This window comes from Gorilla gorilla, chromosome 8 (genome assembly GCF_029281585.2).
Source record: "Gorilla gorilla gorilla isolate KB3781 chromosome 8, NHGRI_mGorGor1-v2.1_pri, whole genome shotgun sequence".
NCBI lineage: Eukaryota > Metazoa > Chordata > Mammalia > Primates > Hominidae > Gorilla > Gorilla gorilla.
In genome coordinates this window covers 41,141,912-41,160,512 of record NC_073232.2, presented here as the reverse complement: position 1 = coordinate 41,160,512, position 18,601 = coordinate 41,141,912, and the positions used below count along the sequence as shown (strand labels likewise).

The window sequence follows — 18,601 nt, the reverse complement described above, 5'->3', positions numbered from 1 at the left end:
TTTTTTCTAGCTGATAATGAAGTTCTTTTGGACAGTGATTGATGTGCTATTATACTCTCAGAGCCTCGCAGCAGTTGCCATGGAAACTTGGCAGTCGTCATGGTTTCTTTGTTCTGCCAGCACAGTGTTATGACGCACTCTGCTAGGTCTGCACCCAACATCGCCTACAGATGTTATTTATTGAATTTTGAAAAGCCTCTTGGGAAGCCAAGAGGTTGGGCACGGTTTCAAGCTGCCTCTGCAGATATGGGGCCTGTCAGTTTGTTCAGTTAAAAAGCTACCTCATTAGCTGCATTACATTTCATAAGGATTCACTGCTAAAGCAGTGGTGGAACAAGACTAAATAATGAAATATAATGTCGTTTAAATAATTTCAGCCCTATCACATGTAGATTATCATTATGCAAATTAATTTCTAAAAGGTTGTACTTAACAGTTGTTAGGAACTGATTAATTTAAATCCTGCTTTTATAAACTTACTGTTTGAGCCTATCTTTTCTTCTCTCTCCCTCTTTTTTTCTGGGGAGATGGAGGTAGCATAAAATATACATACATTTTCTGAAATAAAATATCAATAATTGGATTTAATTTCTAGGTCCTAATTCTGTTTTCCTGATATAAGTGTTATCCTGTCAAGATTCAAAACTCCATGTGGTTGTTGTTGGCAAAACTGAGATAACCGTGATTTTTATCTGTATAATACCCCTCTTCCAACTGATTGTTAGAAAACACTGACTAATATGAACCCAGGTTAACTGACAGAGAATTAACTAAGTTGGAGTTGTTTATGACTATGATATTTATTGAGTGAACTATGTAGAATGCTGTGTTCTTACAGCAACTTAAAGTGTTACAGGGTAGTAATTTTTAAAAATTTAATCTAACCACAGCCGAAATGTAGGAACTTTCTTTTTATTTGCATATTCAGTATTGTCTATCAAACAGGGAAGAGGTGAGTGGTGATTGAATAGTATCGGTAAGGACTAGTAAGCTCACTTTGAACTCTAGAGAAAGATATTATATGAGTTTGTGAAACTCTTTTTAAATGTAGTAAAGGCAGATTATCAAGCAGCAAAGTAATACATGTTCATGTTATTCATGTCATCAGACTTGACAAACCAGACATAGAGCTTCCTCTTCATAGAGGAAGACAAGGGACATGTGATACAGATATTCTGTTCTGAAGATCCTATAAAAGAACTACTCCAGAGTAGGGAAACTTGCTTCTTTGTACTCAATTATTAGGAGCTGTGATAGTTTCTTACAAGTTTGCTTTTTTATGCTTTACCATATTATAGTAAATCTAGGGTTAAGTCACATTTAGAAAAAGGATTTCCAAGTGGTGGGTTTTTTTCTAATTTAAGTTTCACATTTTAATTTCCCAAACTGGCAATTATATGTAGGACAAAATGTAATCACGGGAATAGTCAATTAAAAAGTCAAATGTTTTGATCATGAGAATATAAATAAAAATTTTCAGGAATTTTTTAAAGTTTTACTTATTTTAAGTTTTAATATTACAAAAATTATATTATCTGTTGATACATCAGAATTCTCCATAGAAAAAAACTTTCAGAACATACATTTGTATCCTGTCAGTTTACTGTTACCATAAAAAATGTATTTTTGGTTCTATAAAATAACCAATTTTGCAGATACTTAGAAATATAATTTGTTATATAACAAATGATCATGATCCTGTAGTATCTACATAGCAGTTTTTTAAAAATAGCTTATTAAGCCTGATTAATACTTTTATTTCCCCCTTGAGCTACTTGCTTTTCATGTGCCTGGTTTACATTCAGTCATAGCAACAAACTACTTTTTCTATTTTCCATTAACTAGCACTATATTCACCTTTCCATTAGTTCTTACTTACTGATTCTTGAATTGTTTTTGCCATAAATCTGCCATAATTGATTACAGCATATAAGCAAAATGATAATGATTATAATCACATACCTTATTACCTCCTGACATAGCAAAACTGCTCTGTCAGTGATATTGACAGTGATATGTTAGACTAAATAAAGCACATAGTGTCTTGATGTGTCTCTTTGTAGATTCCCAAAACCATCACAAGCATTGCAGAATATATTTGAACCATGAGTAGGGTACCCTCAAATAGATATTTTTAATCAAATGTAATCCATGTATGGAACACTATCTAGAGAAATTCAATGATTTTATAATGTCACTAAAGTTTCCTAGGTCATTAGACAGAAATGGCAAAGCATAGGTTTGAAACTTGGTATTCTTAAGGAATAAAACAAAAATAAATCACTTTATCTTAATAGTTTTCTGTGTGAAAATGCATTAATACTCTTGGCTAGTGTGACAAACTAGACAAAAATCTGCATTTTATCCCTTCTAACTTTAATTTTGACTCTAAATTTGGAGCATGAATGAGAAGAAAGAAGTGAAAAGATTAAAAGAAAGGAAAGGTGAGTATTTTTTCCTTCCATCAGTGCCGCTGTCCTACCCTCATTTTCTCCTATAAATCCCAATCAGTTCCAAAAGCCACTGAGTATTGCCACTAGTGATCTGGCTGCTGACAGACCAATCCAAGCGCCTCTAAAAATAACCAGTGTTTATTCGTCAGGAAATATTCTCAGTGGCATTGTTTTTTTTTTAATTGATTATTATTCTGGTTAGCTTCTCTGCAAATTTTACTTTTTAAAAAAAAAATCTTTAAACTGAATTCGGCAGTTTTCAGTGAGAAGCAGCAGCTTAGGAGAGCACTGGAGAATGAGATAAAAACTGGAGATGGGCAGAACACAAAGCATAAGAGAGGATTTTTTATATATATATAGGTGATGGAAAATTGCATAGTGCCTGATTTAAATGACAGACCTGCTAAGAATTTAAAATGACAATTCTTGGGGTAAAAAGTTTTATAAGGCCTTTTATTATTCTAGAAAATCAGTTCAGACTGGAGTGTGTTTTTAAATCTAGCTTTTCTTGAGCCGAACTGATTAAATTTCGTATTTTTAGAACATAAATAAAAATAAGGTGCTCAAAAGCATGTTTCATTATAAAGCCTTTTTTAAACTATTGAAAATTGATTTAAATAAAGTGAAGAAAATACCTCAAAACCTAAATATATATATTCTCTATCTTTTCATTGTCTCTGCAACTGAGTAAATGACAAATGATGAAGAGAATTCATACCTTCTCTATTGGATCATTTATTTCCTTTTACTCCAAGTAATAAATTTTCATTTTTTTTTAAATTTTAGATCTCTAAGAATAATACTTCCGCTCATAGGGGAAACAAAGCAATCCTTTTCCCTTTTTTCACTTCCTCCATAGCCCTGACTACCCAGAAGATCCTAGACTTGTAGTCTTTCTCTGACCAATGAGGATTCTTTCATCTTACACCGCTGAAAGAGAAAAGTATGGAATTGTGCTATCCAATACAGCATCTACTAGCCACATGTGGCTATTTAAATTAGGATTAATTAAAATTAAGTAAAATTTAAAATTCATCGCTTCTTGGCCTTTTGGCTAAGATCAAATGTAAAATTTTAAATTCAGTCCTTCAGTCATACTACGCACATATTGAGTACTCTATAGACTATGTAACTAATGACTACTTTATTGGATAATGCAGGATAGAACATATGCATCATCACAGAAAGTTTCATTGATCAGCATGGATAGAAAGTCTACAGAGAATGTATTCAGGCAGTGTTGATTACCAAAGAATTACCTTAGGTGATTTTTAGGTTCCTGTGTTCTTCACAAATATAAATAGTGCAATGAATGATCACTCAGAGTTTCAGAGTTTCTGAAAATAAGACCCTACATCAGGCCCTGCTGGCTAAGAGAGTGCAGTGTTGTTTTTGTAGGTGCCTGAACCCCAAAAGAGGACAATTTTGGAACTGTTCAGTTAAGGGAAAGCAATAAGCTAGTCTTCTAATTCTCTTCATTTAATCATTTATTTATTCAACAAATATTTACTGAGCTCTTACTGTGTACATACCACTTTGATAGACCCCAGGACAAGGTGGAAGTGACCAGAGAGTGTACCATGAAAGAGAATGTGGGAAGGGTTCCCATTTTAGCTATGATGGCTATGGAATGACCCTAAAAATATGAATATCTAGCAATGACAAAAAAAAGCGAGACAAACAGCAAAACAAATTTCAAACAGAGAGAACAGGACTATAAAAGTCTCTGAACGAGAGAGAACTTAATGTACTATGTACTCCAGGAACAGACAGAAGGCCAGTGTGACTGGAATGGAGTTAGTGGGGACAGAATATGAGATCAATCTGGCACTGACACATCATATAAACAGCATAACTATTAAAGGAGTTTCTATTTGGAAAACAAAACAAAATGGTATGGCTAGATGACTCAATGTGTGGAAACACTACAGTTGGTTTTCTACAGAACTAGGTAGACTGTGACAGGATTGCTTAACCTTTGTATAACCAGCTGGTTAAAAATAGAATAAAGATTTTCTTTATCCAGTCTATCATTGATGGGCATTTGGGTTGGTTCCAAGCCTTTGCTATTGTGAATAGTGCTGCAACAAACATATGTGGGCATGTGTCTTTATATCAGAATGATTTATAATCCTATGGGTATATACCCAGTAATGGGATTGCTGGGTCAAATGGTATTTCTTGTTCTAGATCCTTTAGGAATCCAGTTCATGTTCTTTGCATGGACATGGATGAAGCTAGAAACTATCATTCTCAGCAAACTAACACAGGAACAGAAAGCCAAACACTGCATGTTCTCACTCGTAAGTGGGAATTGAACAATGAGAACACATGGACACAGGGAGGGCCACATCATACACCGGGGCCTGTTGTGGGGTGGGGGGTTGGGGAGGGATATCATTAGGAGAAATAACTAATGTAGATGACAGGTTGATGGCTGCAGCAAACCACCATGGCACGTGTATACCTCTGTAACAAACCTGCACGTTCTGCACAGGTATCCCAGAAATTAAAGTATGATTAAAAAAAATTTCTAGTAATAGTAACACTACTAGTAATTCAAATGAAATGTAGGTCTACCAAAATAATAAAGTTGTGTGTAACAGAAGAAATAAAAAAAAAAGAAATTAAAATGCTACATTGGAAAATACCTATTTCATACAAAACAAGGAAGTAAAGAAGGGATAGAACATATTTTTTTAAAATATGATATATGGAAAACAAATAGCAAATGGCAGATATTAATTCAACTGTATTAATAATAATGTTAATCTGGAGTAAATAATATGATAAAAAGGCAGAAATTCTCAGACTAGATAAAAAAACTGAGGTCTAACTATATGCTGTCTAAAAGAGATGTATCTTCAATTCAAAGATACAAATAGGTAAAAAAAAAAAAAAAGAATGAAGAGAGTATGTTCTTTGATTTGGAAGACAATGTGATCACCAATGACAATAAAACCATATTTCTACATTTATAAAATGCTTCACAGTTTATAAAACCTTTCCCAACATATCATTAATACATTCATACTTGCACAAACCTTGAGAGATATGTAGGGCATGTATTGCCATATCAGTTCAACAGATTAAAAAAATAGGCTATATGGCCGGTGTGGTGGCTCCCACGCCTGTAATCCCAGCACTTTGGGAGGCCAAGGTGGGTGGATCACCTGACGTCAGGAGTTCGAGACCAGCCTGGCCAACATGGTGAAACCCCATCTCCCCTTAAAACACAAAAAAATAGCCAGGTATGGTGGCAGATGCCTATAATCCCAGCTACTTGGGAGGCTGAGGCAGGAGAATTGCTTGAACCAGGATGTGGAGGTTGCAGTGAGCTGAAATTGCACCATTGCACACCAGCCTGGGCAACAAGAGCCAAACTCCATCTCAAAAAAAAAAAAAAGGCTCTATGACTTTTTCAGTCACATAGCTAATACATTATGTAGCCAGAACCAGAGCTCAGCTCTCTATGTCTGGTGCTCTTTACTATAAAGCACACAGCTTTCTCTCACACATTCTAACATGTTGGAAGAGGAGATTAGATTTCAAAATGACTTTGAGAAATGAAAAATATCTTTTTTTTTTTTTTTTTTTTTTTGAGATGGAGTCTCACTTTGTCACCCAGGCTGGAGTGCAGTGGCGTGATCTTTGCTCACTGCAAGCTCCGCCTCCCGGGTTCACTCCATTCTCCTGCCTCAGCCTCCCGAGTAGCTGGGACTACAGGCCCCCGCCACCACGTCCGGCTAATTTTTTGTATTTTTAGTAGAGACGGGGTTTCACTGTGTTAACCAGGATGGTCTCGATTTCCTGACCTCGTGATCCGCCCACCTCCGTCTCCCAAAGTGGTGGGAGTACAGGCGTGAGCTACCGCGCCCGGCGAGAAATGAAAAATATCTTGGAACTCAAAAACTAAAATTCAGCCAGGCACGGTGACTCACGCCTGTAGTCCCAGCACTTTGAGAGGCCAAGGCGGACAGGTCACCTGAGGTCAGGAATTCGAGACCAGCCTGGCCAACATGGTGAGACCCCGTCTCTACTAAAAATACAAAAATTAGTTGGGTGTGGTGGCGGGCACCTGTAATCCCAGCTACTCAGAAGCCTGAGGCAGGAGAATCACTTGAATCCAGGAGGCAGAGGTTGCAGTGAGCCAAGATCGCACCATTGCACTCCAGCCTGGGCAACAAGAGCGAAATTCCATCTCAAAAAAAAAAAAAAAAAAAAAAAAACACTGAAATTCGCTGGAGTAAAAATATGAGCCAAATTAATTAAGAAAAAATAGCAAACTTAAACACAAGATCAGGAATGACTTGTGAATGTGGTAGGAAAATGGTTTAGGATGAACATGCTATAGTTTTGTGATAAAAAAACAACAAAAAGCACATTGCTAGCATTTATAGAAGCACTATAATAATGGTTAAGTGTTATTATCCTTGGAGTCAGACTGTGGGTGCTAGTCTGTTCTCCACTACTTGTATTTATGACCTTAGGCACATTACTTAACGTCTCTGACTCAGTTTCTTCATCTATACAATGGCATATTGTATTAGTACCTACTGCCTAGAGTAGTTCAGATTTAATGAGTACTTTATTTTATTGATTGGTTGATTGATTGTTTTGAGACAGCCTCACTCTGTTGCCCTGGCTGAAATGCAATGATACGGTCTCAGCTCACTGCAACCTCTGCCTCCTGGGCTCAAGCAATCTGTAGATTCAATGCAATCCCTATCAAAATTCCAATGTCATTCTCTCTCTCTCTTTTTTTTTTTTTTTTTTTTTTTTGAGACAGGGTCTGGCTCTGTCGCCCACGCTGGAGTGCAGTGGCGTGATCTCAGCTCCCTGAAACCTCTGTCTCCCAGGCTCAAGCCATCCTCCCACCTTAGCCTCCTAAGTAGCTGGGACTATAGGCGCATGCCACCACACCTAGCAAATTTTTGTATTTTTTTGTAGAGATGAAGTTTTACTGCGTTGCCCAGGCTAGTCTCAAACTCCTAGGCTCAAGCGATTCACCCACCTCCGCCTCCCAGTGTGCTGGGATTACAGGCATGAGCCACCACGCCTTACCTTAATGAATACTTTAGAGCTTTATACATGGCTTTTAGTTTCTTCATCTATAAAATAGGGATAATAATAGTACCTACTGACTAGAGAAGTTAAGATTTAATGAGCACTTTAGAGCTATGTACATGGCTCACAGCTCAATTTTATGAGCTTTCAACTCATACTTCTTACTCCTCCCTGTCTTCATCTTCTTCGTTATAGATACTATAATTGAATGTTCCATACTCAAAACTCTTGAAGCCCTTTCTAGCGATTTTGGGGCAACCTAAGTATGTAACCATTTTAGAGAGTATTAAAATGAGAGTAATTAGAGGAAATAAATTAATATTTAAGTTCTTAGCATGTGCTAAAATTGCATTAAGCTATTTCACTTACCTCATCTTCTTTCATCCTCACAACAATTTTTAACTTTTTATTTTAAAATAACTTTAGTCTTAGAAAAATTACAAAAATAGTACAGAATTCCCACATACCCTTCACCCAGTTTCCCCTAATATTAACATCTTACATAACCAAAGTATAATGAATAACAGAAAATTAACATTGAACTACAATAACTGAACTATATACAGGCTTTATTCTGGTTTCAACCGTTTTTTCTCTAGTTTCCTTTTTCTGTTCCAGAATCGAATCCCACATTGCATATTTGTCATGTCTCCTTAGTCTCTTCTAATCTGTGACAGTTCCTCACTCTTGTTGTTCATGAACTTTATACTTTTGAAAATTATTGGTCAGTCATTTTGTAGAATGTCCTTCCATTTGAGTTTGTCTGATGTTTTCTCATGATTACATTGAGATTAGGCATTTTTGGCAGGAAAACCACAGAAGTGATGTTCCTTTCTTGGTGCATCATATCAGGGAGGTACACAGTGTCACAGATTCTTATTGCTGGTGATGCTAAACCTTTATCACTAGGTTTAGGTGGTGTTTGCTAGTTTATCCTCTGTAATTCCCATTGTATTTAATAAATATCTTGGAGGAGATACTACTTTGGGGCTATGGAAACATTCTATTTTATCCACTAATTTTAGCATCACTAAACTAATCTATCTGGCTTAAATTGATGTCTGTCAATTTTCTCTACTATAACATTATGATTTTTCCTTTTGTAATGAATATCTTAGGGGGACATACTTTGAGACTGTAAATATCCTGTTTTCTTTAATTTTTGCCCACTAATCTTAGCATACTTATCCCTCAAAATCTTTTAATGTGAACATTTTCTTAGTTTGTAGATGAGGAAATGGAGCTTAGAGAGGTTTATTAACTTGCCCCAAATCATACAAATAGTAAATCCAAGCCTGTCATATTCTAAAAGTCCTTGTAATTTCATTGTTTGTTAAGATGTGTGAGCTTAAGTGTAAGGGAGAAGAACCTATTGGGGACAGAGGAGAGGAATTACTGTAGAAGGAGAAATAAAGTTTTACATACATCTGGGAAGAATTATGTTTTGTACTTGGAAAGTTTATTTTGTCCTTTAATTGCCATTTTATGAGGTTTAATTTGAGACATAAGAAACGTTTCTTTGATTAAATTACCAAAGCTCTCAACAAGATATATCTTCTCACAGGGTTGGTAGAAAGCAACCATGGAATCTTATTCTTTTTTTTTTTTTTTTTTTTTTTGAGATGGCGTCTTGCTCTGTCACCAGGCTGCAGTGCAGTGGCATGATCTCTGCACACTGCAACCTCCGCCTCCTGGGTTCAAGCGATTCTCCTGCCTCAGCCCTCCCAAGTAGCTAGGACTACAGACACGTGCCACCATGCCCAACTAATTTTTGTATTTTTAGTAGAGACGGGATTTCACCATGTTAGCCAGGATGGTCTTCATCTCTCGACCTCGTGATCTGCCCTCCTTGGCCTCCCAAAGTGCTGGGATTACAGGCGTGAGCCACTATAACCAGCCAGAATCTTATTCTTAATTTATTCCTTATATCACCTTGAAGAAAGACTTTCTTTTAAAGAACATCTAGTACATTCGTAAGATTCTGCTTTCAAGATGATAAAGTGAATGTGTTTGTCTCTTATCTTTATTAAATATGAGCTGTACTTAATCACAAGCAAAAATCCTATAGTATTAAAATATATTTATGCTAAGGAAATTGCCAAAATATACATGAGTCATTTTAATTATTATGTGTACACTTATTTAGGTGAGTGAAGACATTACATGGCATTTTTTGGTCCTTTCAGCTGTTACTAGTCATTTCTAAAAGTCTGTCTCCTGAAACTGAGGGAATTTCTTCTCATCTTATCAGAGTTCAGACTTAGTTCTGTTCTAAAATAAGCAACCGAAAGCAAAATAGTCAGCATGTTTGAAGTCAGCAGCACTGTCCTACTACAAATGGCTATTCTTTTCAGAAACAACTGTCCTCTAGAAGTCATCCTGTTAGGTATATTAGAAGCTTAGCTTCATATATTATCTGGAATTTATTAAATATTGAGTGAACAAACAATATAAAAATATTTCACCACAAATTGTCATCCCTTTAAAAATGCCAGTTTCTGGTGATGTTTGTAACGATTGCAAACCATTGTGACTTGTCTGCTTTGCTTGCCTAAATGTTCTCTCTCATATATTCTATTTGTTCTCTTATATATACTTTATTTATGCCACTCAGCTATATTTCCCCTCTGATAGGTGTTTCTTTCTCTATAACTATTTGAAACTTTGCATAGTGATAGAATAAACTAGTTTTGTTAGCAAAGCCCAAAACTATGGACAGTTTTAAAAGCCCACTGAATACAGACATGGATTTTCAAATTATCCAAAATGGTTGAAAAGATGATTCTAAAACCTCTGCCTTTAGCTCAAGAGTTAGGTTTCAAGATTTCAGAAAACTTCAATAAAGATTTCAGTAAAACTTTATGGCCTATGTGGTGTGAAAAACAGCATCAGAGTTTGACAATTAGTTTGTCATTTTTTAAACTTTATCTTTTTTAAAGAAAATTAAGTCTTTGTAGGAAAGGATTAGCATTTCTTTCTCTCACATCAGTCGTTTGAAAAATTGACATTATAAGAACTGTATTTTTTCCAAAGTCAGCATAATTATGTTCTGTAAACCTCTAAAATAATTAAATTTTCCTCTTTATAAAAACCTCTCTTTAATTGGGAATTTGAAAACTGCCTGGATATTTGCTGATACTTAGTCATTGTTAATAATTTTTGAAGTATGATAATAGTTTTGTGGTTATGTTTATCATTACCTTTCAAAGATATATACTAAAACATTTATAGATAAAATTATGTATAGTTCTTGGAGTTTACTTTAGAATAATTTGAAAAGCAAGTGGATGAGGATATAGGTGAAATAAGATTCATCATACATTTTAAATTTGTGTAGATCATTGATGGGTTCCTTGGAAGTCACTGTGCTATTCTATTTACTTTTGTATATGGTTAAAGAAATTTTTAATGTCTCTTAATAGATATGCAGGTCTCTTATTTTGATCAATAGAAGCTAAATTGTTAATCTACTAATAAAGTTTTGTTTTATTTTATTGGTCATGAGAATTTTTTCCTTCCTTCTATTAATAGACTAAAGACATTAAAGAGATAGCCAAAAAGACACAAGCCCTGCCAAAGATGAACTCAAAGAGGCAGCGAATCGTGATCTTCACCCAAGGGAGAGATGACACTATAATGGCTACAGGTACATGTGGGAAATGTGTGATGAATCTAGTATTATGGAGATTAATCAATTACAAAAAAAAAAAAAAAAATTCTGTATTCTTTCTATTATAATATATACAATATACATATACAATATATAAATAAAATATTTTATTTTAATAAATATTTCTACCCTGTATCTCAGTAGAAAAGATTTCATGTTCAAGAAGATAGTTTATTAACATTTAGTTAAATAAACCACTTTGATATAATTTATTTACTTAGTTATCCTGGGGATTTTGTCAATCAAGAAATATCTTTCCTGAAAAAAAGAATACATTTCATTTATAAAATACCTGCACTAGAGTAAAATAAATTTACTCAATTATGAACAAATAAAATCCAGAACTAAGTTACATTTTCCATTTTTCCTTCAAGAAGAAAATCTCATTTTTTGTTTTATTTTACCATCTATTTTATAGCACTCATAAAACAGGAATTTCATCTAGTAAGCAAACATGTTATTGATTAAAATGATTAATAGTGTTAATATGGAGCTACCCACTATTAAAACCAAAATATAAATGTTTTAATTCTGTCTGTACCATTCAGATTAAAACCAATCAGTTGATTAGTTATTGTAAACTGGAGCAATTTAGTATTACCTATGTGTTTGTTCAGTACTCTGCTGAACACTGAAATATAAAATAGGAACCTTAAAGATCTAACTGGGAATTAATATTCATAAAATATAAGTACAAAGTAAAATATAATTATAGTTCTTATCTATTGGTGCTAACTATATGGATTGTATTGACTCAGGAGATCAGTAAATCTTGAAAAAAGATGTTATAGTGAATATGAAGTACATTTGTGTTGAATTAAATATAAAGCCTGAAACAGGCCAAAGATGAAATTACTGTCAAGATATTTTCTTTCTTTTTTAAAATAAATTTTATTCTTTATATTTGAGGTTTATAACATGATGTTATAGGATACATAGATATATATAGATCAACTTTCTTATTTCAGAATGGTCAAAAGCAAGATTCAGAGATTTGTTTCAAAAAGTATTTGCTTCAAAGTAATTCAGTGAGTGGTAGATAAAGTGAGGGTATAAATGAAATGAGACTGGTAATGAATTAATTGTTGAAGCTAGACAGTGGATATATGGGGGCATCATTATGCTATTATCTCCACTTGTGGATTGTTTTAAATTATCCATAATTAAAACTTTAAAAAAAGAAAGAAAAGTTTTTTTAAAAAAATTTCAAACAAGATTCAGAGATGTTGAGTGGCTTTCCCAAGATACATTGATATCCTTGCTAATCCTTAAATTCTAGGAAGGATTAAAAGAAAGGAGGACAAGTGGGCACAGTGGCTCACACCTGTAACCCTAGCACCTTGGGAAGTCAAGGTGGGAGGATTGCTTGATCCCAGGAGTTGGAGACCAGCCTTGGTAACAGCAAGACTTCATCTCTACAAAAAAAAAAAAAAAAAAAAAAAAAAAATTAGCTGAGAGAGTAGTGACACATGCCCATAGTCCTGGCTACTTGGGAGGCTGATGCAAGAAGATCACTTGAGCCCAGAAGTTCGAGGCTGTGTTGAGCTATGATCTCTCCACTGCACCCCAGCATGGGTGACAGACCAAGACCCTGTCTCCAAAAAAAAAAAAAAAGAAAGAAAGAATGGAGGGCAACGGAGGCAAAGAGGATCAAGTAAGCAAAGGCACAAGTACTAGCAATCTTTTATTGTGATGGCAAGAAGAACCACCTTGTTAATTTGTACAAGAGAGAAAAGAAACCATGAAAAGATATCCCTGCATTGATACAAACTATCTGAATTGCTTTCTTCCTATAGTATAAGGATTATTCCTGTCTTAGCAGTGGACAGTTTAGAAAAGTGAAAAACATACAGGCTTCTTATAGGAATTGTTGTACTACCTTCAGATTTACAAAATATTCTTTGGTTGCTCTTTGTGGAGACATTCATTTTAAGTCTTTGTATATTCTAGATATACATACTGTACAAGTGTCTTCCTTATTGTGAATTTGCAGTTTTCCCAAAATTGAAAATTAACCTCCCCATCCTGTGACTGTATTTCCTTGTGAACTCATTTTATTCTTTATTAAATCTATTAAGCCATTCTTAGGAATGCTTACAAGCTGGAATTTATTTGAGGAAAGACACTGGCTAATCTTTGCTGTTCCTACCATATGAAAATGAACTTAAATCAGAGGAGGCACTATATCTGCAATGCATGATAAATACAAGATGGATAGAGAATCTGTTCAGTGGTGTCAGCTACAAAAGCAAACATGATAAATGTTAATGCAGTTTTGAGCCCTGGGATAAGCTATTCAGTGCACAAGCGTAGCTGAATCTCTTTGCTATGTTGTTATTCATTGCAGCCAAATAAATGTCAATAATAAAAGAGAATTAAAGATTTTCATTTCCCAGAGGCAGTCCTCTAATACGGCTTGATCTTTCATTTCATTTGTAATTCGTTCTCATGTCAGGATGCAGTCATTCGCCAGGCTCTGGGTGTCATGTTAAGCCATTTAATAATGATTAAGAACATAAAAATGCTTGGCCTGTGGGGCAATTCACAAAAGAGATGCCAATTTGTTATTGTTTTCCCTCCTTTCCTCTTGAATATGGATCAGCTTTTTCCCACCTCCTAGCATTAAAATACTAATGGAAGATAGGGAGGGAAAGTGTCCCTTAATTTACCATAAGTGACATTCCAGAATGGCACAAGGCAGTGCTAACACACATATTAAAAGACTAATTAGGAATCATTGTGCCTTAAACCTATTTTTTTTTTAATGATACTTTAAGTTCTGGGATACATGTCCAGAATGTGCATGTTTGTTACATAAGTATATACATGCCATGGTGGTTTCCTGCACCTATCAACCCATCATCTACATTAGGCATTTCTCCTAACGCTATCCCTCCCTGAGCTCCCCCACCCGCCGACAGGCCCTGGTGTGTGATGTTGCCCTCCTTGTGTCCGTGTGTTCTCATTGTTCAACTCCCACTTATGAGTGAGAACATGCAGTGTTTGGTTTTCTGTTCCTGTATTAGTTTGCTGAGAATGATGGTTTCTAGCTTCATCCATGTCCCTGCAAACGACATGAATTCATCCTTGTTACGACTGCATAGTATTCCATGGTGTATATGTGCCACATTTTCTTTAGCCAGTCTATCATTGATGGGCATTTGGGTTGACTTTGCTATTGTGAATAGTGCTGCAATAAACATATGTGTGTATGTGTCTTTATAGTAGAATGATTTATAATCCTTTGGGTATATACCCAGTAATGAGATTGCTGGATCAAATGGTATTTCCTGTTCTAGATCCTTGAGGAATTGCCACACTGTTTTCCACAATGGTTGAACTAATTTACACTTCCACCAACAGTGTAAAAGCATTCCTGTTCCCCCACATCCTCACCAGCATTTGTTGTTTTATGACTTTTTAATGATCACCATTCTAACTGACATGAGATGGTATCTCATTGTGGTTTTGATTTGCATTTCTCTAATGACCAGGGATGATGAGCTTTTTTTCATGTGTTTGTTGGCTACATAAATATCTTCTTTTGAGAAGTGTCTGTTCATATCCTTTGCCCACTTTTTGATGTGGTTGTTTGTTCGTTTTTTGTAAATTTGTTTAAGTTCTTTGTAGATTCTGGATATTAGCCCTTTGTCAGATGGACAGATTGCAAAAATTTTCTCCCATTCTGTAGGTTGCCCGTTCGCTCTGATGATAGTTTCATTTGCTGTGCAGAAGCTCTTTAGTTTAATTAGATCCCATTTGTCAGTTTTGACTTTTGTTCCCATTACTTTTGGTGTTTTAGTCATGAAGTCTTTGCCCATGCCTATGTCCTGAATGGTATTGCCTAGGTTTTCTTCTAGGGTTTTTATGGTTTTATGTTTTATGTTTTAAGTCTTTAATCCATCTTGAGTTAATTTTTGTATAAGGTGTAAGGAAGGGGTCCAGTTTCAGTTTTCTCTATGTGGCTAGTCAGTTTTCCCAGCACCATTTATTAAATAGGGATTCTTTTCCTCCATTGCTTGTTTTTGTCAGATTTGTCAAAGATCAGATCATTGTAGATGTGTGGCATTATTTCTGAGGCCTCTGTTCTGTTCCATTGATCTATATATCTGTTTTCATACCAGTACCATGCTGTTTTGGTTACTGTAGCCTTATAGTATAGTTTGAAGTCAGGTTATCATGATGCCTCCAGCTTTGTTCTTTTTGCTTAGGATCGTCTTGGCTATACGGGCTCTTTTTTGGTTCCATATGAAATTTAATTTTCTCTAATTCTGTGAAGAAAGTCAATGGTAGCTTGATGGGGAAAGCATTGAATCTGTAAATTACTTTGGGTAGTATGACCATTTTCACGATATTCTTCCTATCCGTGAGCATGGAATGGTTTTGCATTTGTTTGTGTCCTCTCTTATTTCCTTGAGCAATGGTTTGTAGTTCTTGAAGAGGTCCTTCACATCCCTTGTAAGTTGTATTCCTAGGTATTTTATTCTCTTTGTAGCAATTGTGAATGAGAGTTCACTCATGATTTGGCTCTCTGTTTGTCTATTACTGGTGTATAGGAATGCTTGTGATTTTTGCACATTGATTTTGTATCCTGAGACTTTGCTGAAGTTGCTTATCAGCTTAAGGAGATTTTGGGCTGAGATGCTGGGGTTTTCTAAATATACAGTCATGTCATCTGCAGACAGAGACAATTTGACTTCCTCTCTGCCTATTTGAATACCCTTTATTTCTTTCTCTTGCCTGATTGCCCTGGTCAGAACTTCCAATACTATGTTGAATAGGAGTGGCGAGAGAGGGCATCCTTGTCTTGTGCCGGTTTTCAAAGGCAATCCTTCCAGCTTTTGCCCATTCAGCGTGATATTGGCTGTGGGTTTGTCATAAATAGTTCTTATTATTTTAAGATATGTTCCATCAACACCTAGTTTTTTGAGAGTTTTTAGCATGATGGGGTGTTGAATTTTATTGAACGCCTTTTCTGCATCTATTGAGGTAATCATGTGGCTTTTGTCGTTGGTTCTGTTTATGTGATGGATTACGTTTCTTAATTTGCGTATGTTGAACCAGCCTTGCATCCCGGGGATGAAGCCGACTTGATCATGATGGATAAGCTTTTTGATGTGCTTCTGGATTCAGTTTGCCAGAATTTTATTGAGGACTTTTGCATCAATGTTCATCAGGGATATTGGCCTGAAATTTTCTTTTTTTGTTGTCTCTGCCAGGTTTTGCTGTCAGGATGATGCTGGCCTCATAAAATAAATTAGAGAGGAGTCCCTCTTTTTCTATTGTTTGGAATAGTTTCAGAAGGAATAGTACCAGCTCCTCTTTGTACCTCTGATAGAATTCAGTTGTGAATCCGTCTGCTCCTGGGCTTTTTTTGGTTGATAGGCTATTAATTACTGCCTCAATTTCAGAACTTGTTATTGGTCTATTTAGGGATTCAACTTCTTCCTGGTTTAGTCTTGGGAGGGTGTATGTGTCCAGTAATGTATCCATTTCTTCTAGATTTTCTAGTTTATTTGCGTAGAGATGTTTATAGTATCCACTGAAGGTAGTTTATATTTCTGTGGGATCAGTGGTGATCTCCCCTTTATCATTTTTTATTGTGTCTATTTGATTCTTCTCTCTTTTCTTCTTTATTAGTCTAGCTAGCAGTCTATCTATTTTGTTAATCTTTGCAAAAAACCAGCTCCTGGATTCATTGATTTTTGGAAGGGTTTTTTGTGTCTAACTCCTTCACTTCTGCTCTGATCTTAGTTATTTCTTGCCTTCTGCTAGCTTTTGAATGTGTTTGCTCTTGCTTCTCTAGTTCTTTTAATTGTGATGTTAGGATGTCGATTTTAGATCTTTCCCGCTTTCTCCTGTGGGCATTTAGTGCTATAAATGTCCTTCTTAACACTGCTTTAGCTGTGTCCCAGAGATTCGTTGGGTCTCTGTTCTCACTGGTTTTAAAGAACGTATTTATTTCTGCCTTAATTTCATTATTTACCCAGTAGTTCATTCAGGAGCAGATTGTTCAGTTTCCATGCAGTTGTGTGGTTATGAGTGAGTTTCTTAGTCCTGAGTTCTAATGTGATTGCACTGTGGTCTGAGAGACTGTTTGTTATGATTTCCATTATTTTGCATGTGCTGAAGAGTGTTTTACTTCCAATTATGTGGTCAATTTTAGAATAAGCGTGATGTGGTGCTGAGAAGAATGTATATTCTGTTGATTTGGGGTGGAGAGTTCTGTAGATGTCTATTAGGTCTGCTTGGCCAGAGCTGAGTTCAAGTCCTGAATATCGTTGTTAATTTTTGGTCTCGTTGATCTAATATTGACAGTGGGGTGTTAAAATCTCCCACTATTATTGTGTGGGAGTCTAGATCTCTTTGTAGGTCTCTAAGAACTTGCTTTATGAATCTGGGTGCTCCTGTATTGGGTGCATATATATTTAGGATAGTTAGCTTTTCTTGTTGAATTGATCCCTTTACCATTATGTAATGCCCTTCTTTGTCTTTTTTGATCTTTGTTGGTTTAAAGTCTGTTTTATCGGAGACTAGGATTACAACCCCTGCTTTTTTTTTTTTTTTTTTTTTTGCTTTCCACTTGCTTTGTAAATATTCCTCCATCCCTTTATTTTGAACCTACGTGTGTCTTTGCACATGAGATGAGTCTCCTGAATATAGCACACCAATGGGCCTTGACTCTTTATCCAATTCTCCAGTCTGTGTTTTTCAATTGGGGCATTTAGCCCATTTACCTTTAAGGTTAATATATTATGCATGAATTTGATTCTGTCATTATGATGCTAGCTGGTTATTTTGCCCGTTAGTTGATGTGGTTTCTTCATAGTCTTGATGGTCTTTACAATTTGGTATGTTTTTGCAGTGGCTGGTACCAGTTTTTCCTTTCCATATTTAGTGCTTCCTTCAGGAGCTCTTGTAAGGCAGGCCTGGTGGTGACAAAATCTCTCAGCATTTGCTTGTCTTTAAAGGATTTTATTTCTCCTTTGCTTATGAAGCTTAGTTTGGCTGGATATGAAATTCCGGGTTGAAAATTCTTTTCTTTAAGAATGTTGAATGTTGGCCCTCACTCTCTTCTGGCTTATAGGGTTTCTGCAGAGAGATCAGCTGTTAGTCTGATGGGCTTCCCTTTGTGGGTAACCCGACCTTTCTCTCTGGCTGCCCTTAATACTTTTTCCTTCATTTCAACCTTGGTGAATCTGACAATTATGTGTTTTGGGGTTGCTCTTCTCAAGGAGTATCTTTGTGGTGTTCTCTGTATTTCCTGAATTTGAATGTTGGCCTGTCTTGCTAGATTGGGGAAGCTCTCTTGGATAATATTCTGAAGAGTGTTTTCCAACTTGGTTCCATTCTCCCCATCACTTTCAGGTACACCAATCAAATGTAGGTTTGGTCTTTTCATATAGTCCCA

The 18,601-nt window shown here is 35.7% G+C and overlaps 1 protein-coding gene across 4 annotated transcripts in view; it reads left to right on the top strand.

Moving 5' to 3' along the window:
* Nucleotides 1-18,601, top strand: part of ADK (adenosine kinase) — a 560,128-nt gene that overhangs the window by 440,534 nt on the left and 100,993 nt on the right. For 2 of the 4 annotated variants that reach the window (XM_004049615.4, XM_004049614.4), the window contains exon 9: nucleotides 11,052-11,166. The exons of the other annotated variants lie outside the window; for them this stretch is intronic. In XM_004049615.4, the coding sequence (XP_004049663.2) occupies nucleotides 11,052-11,166 (115 nt within the window). The remainder of the gene's footprint in view (nucleotides 1-11,051; nucleotides 11,167-18,601) is intronic. 4 annotated transcript variants of the gene reach the window in all.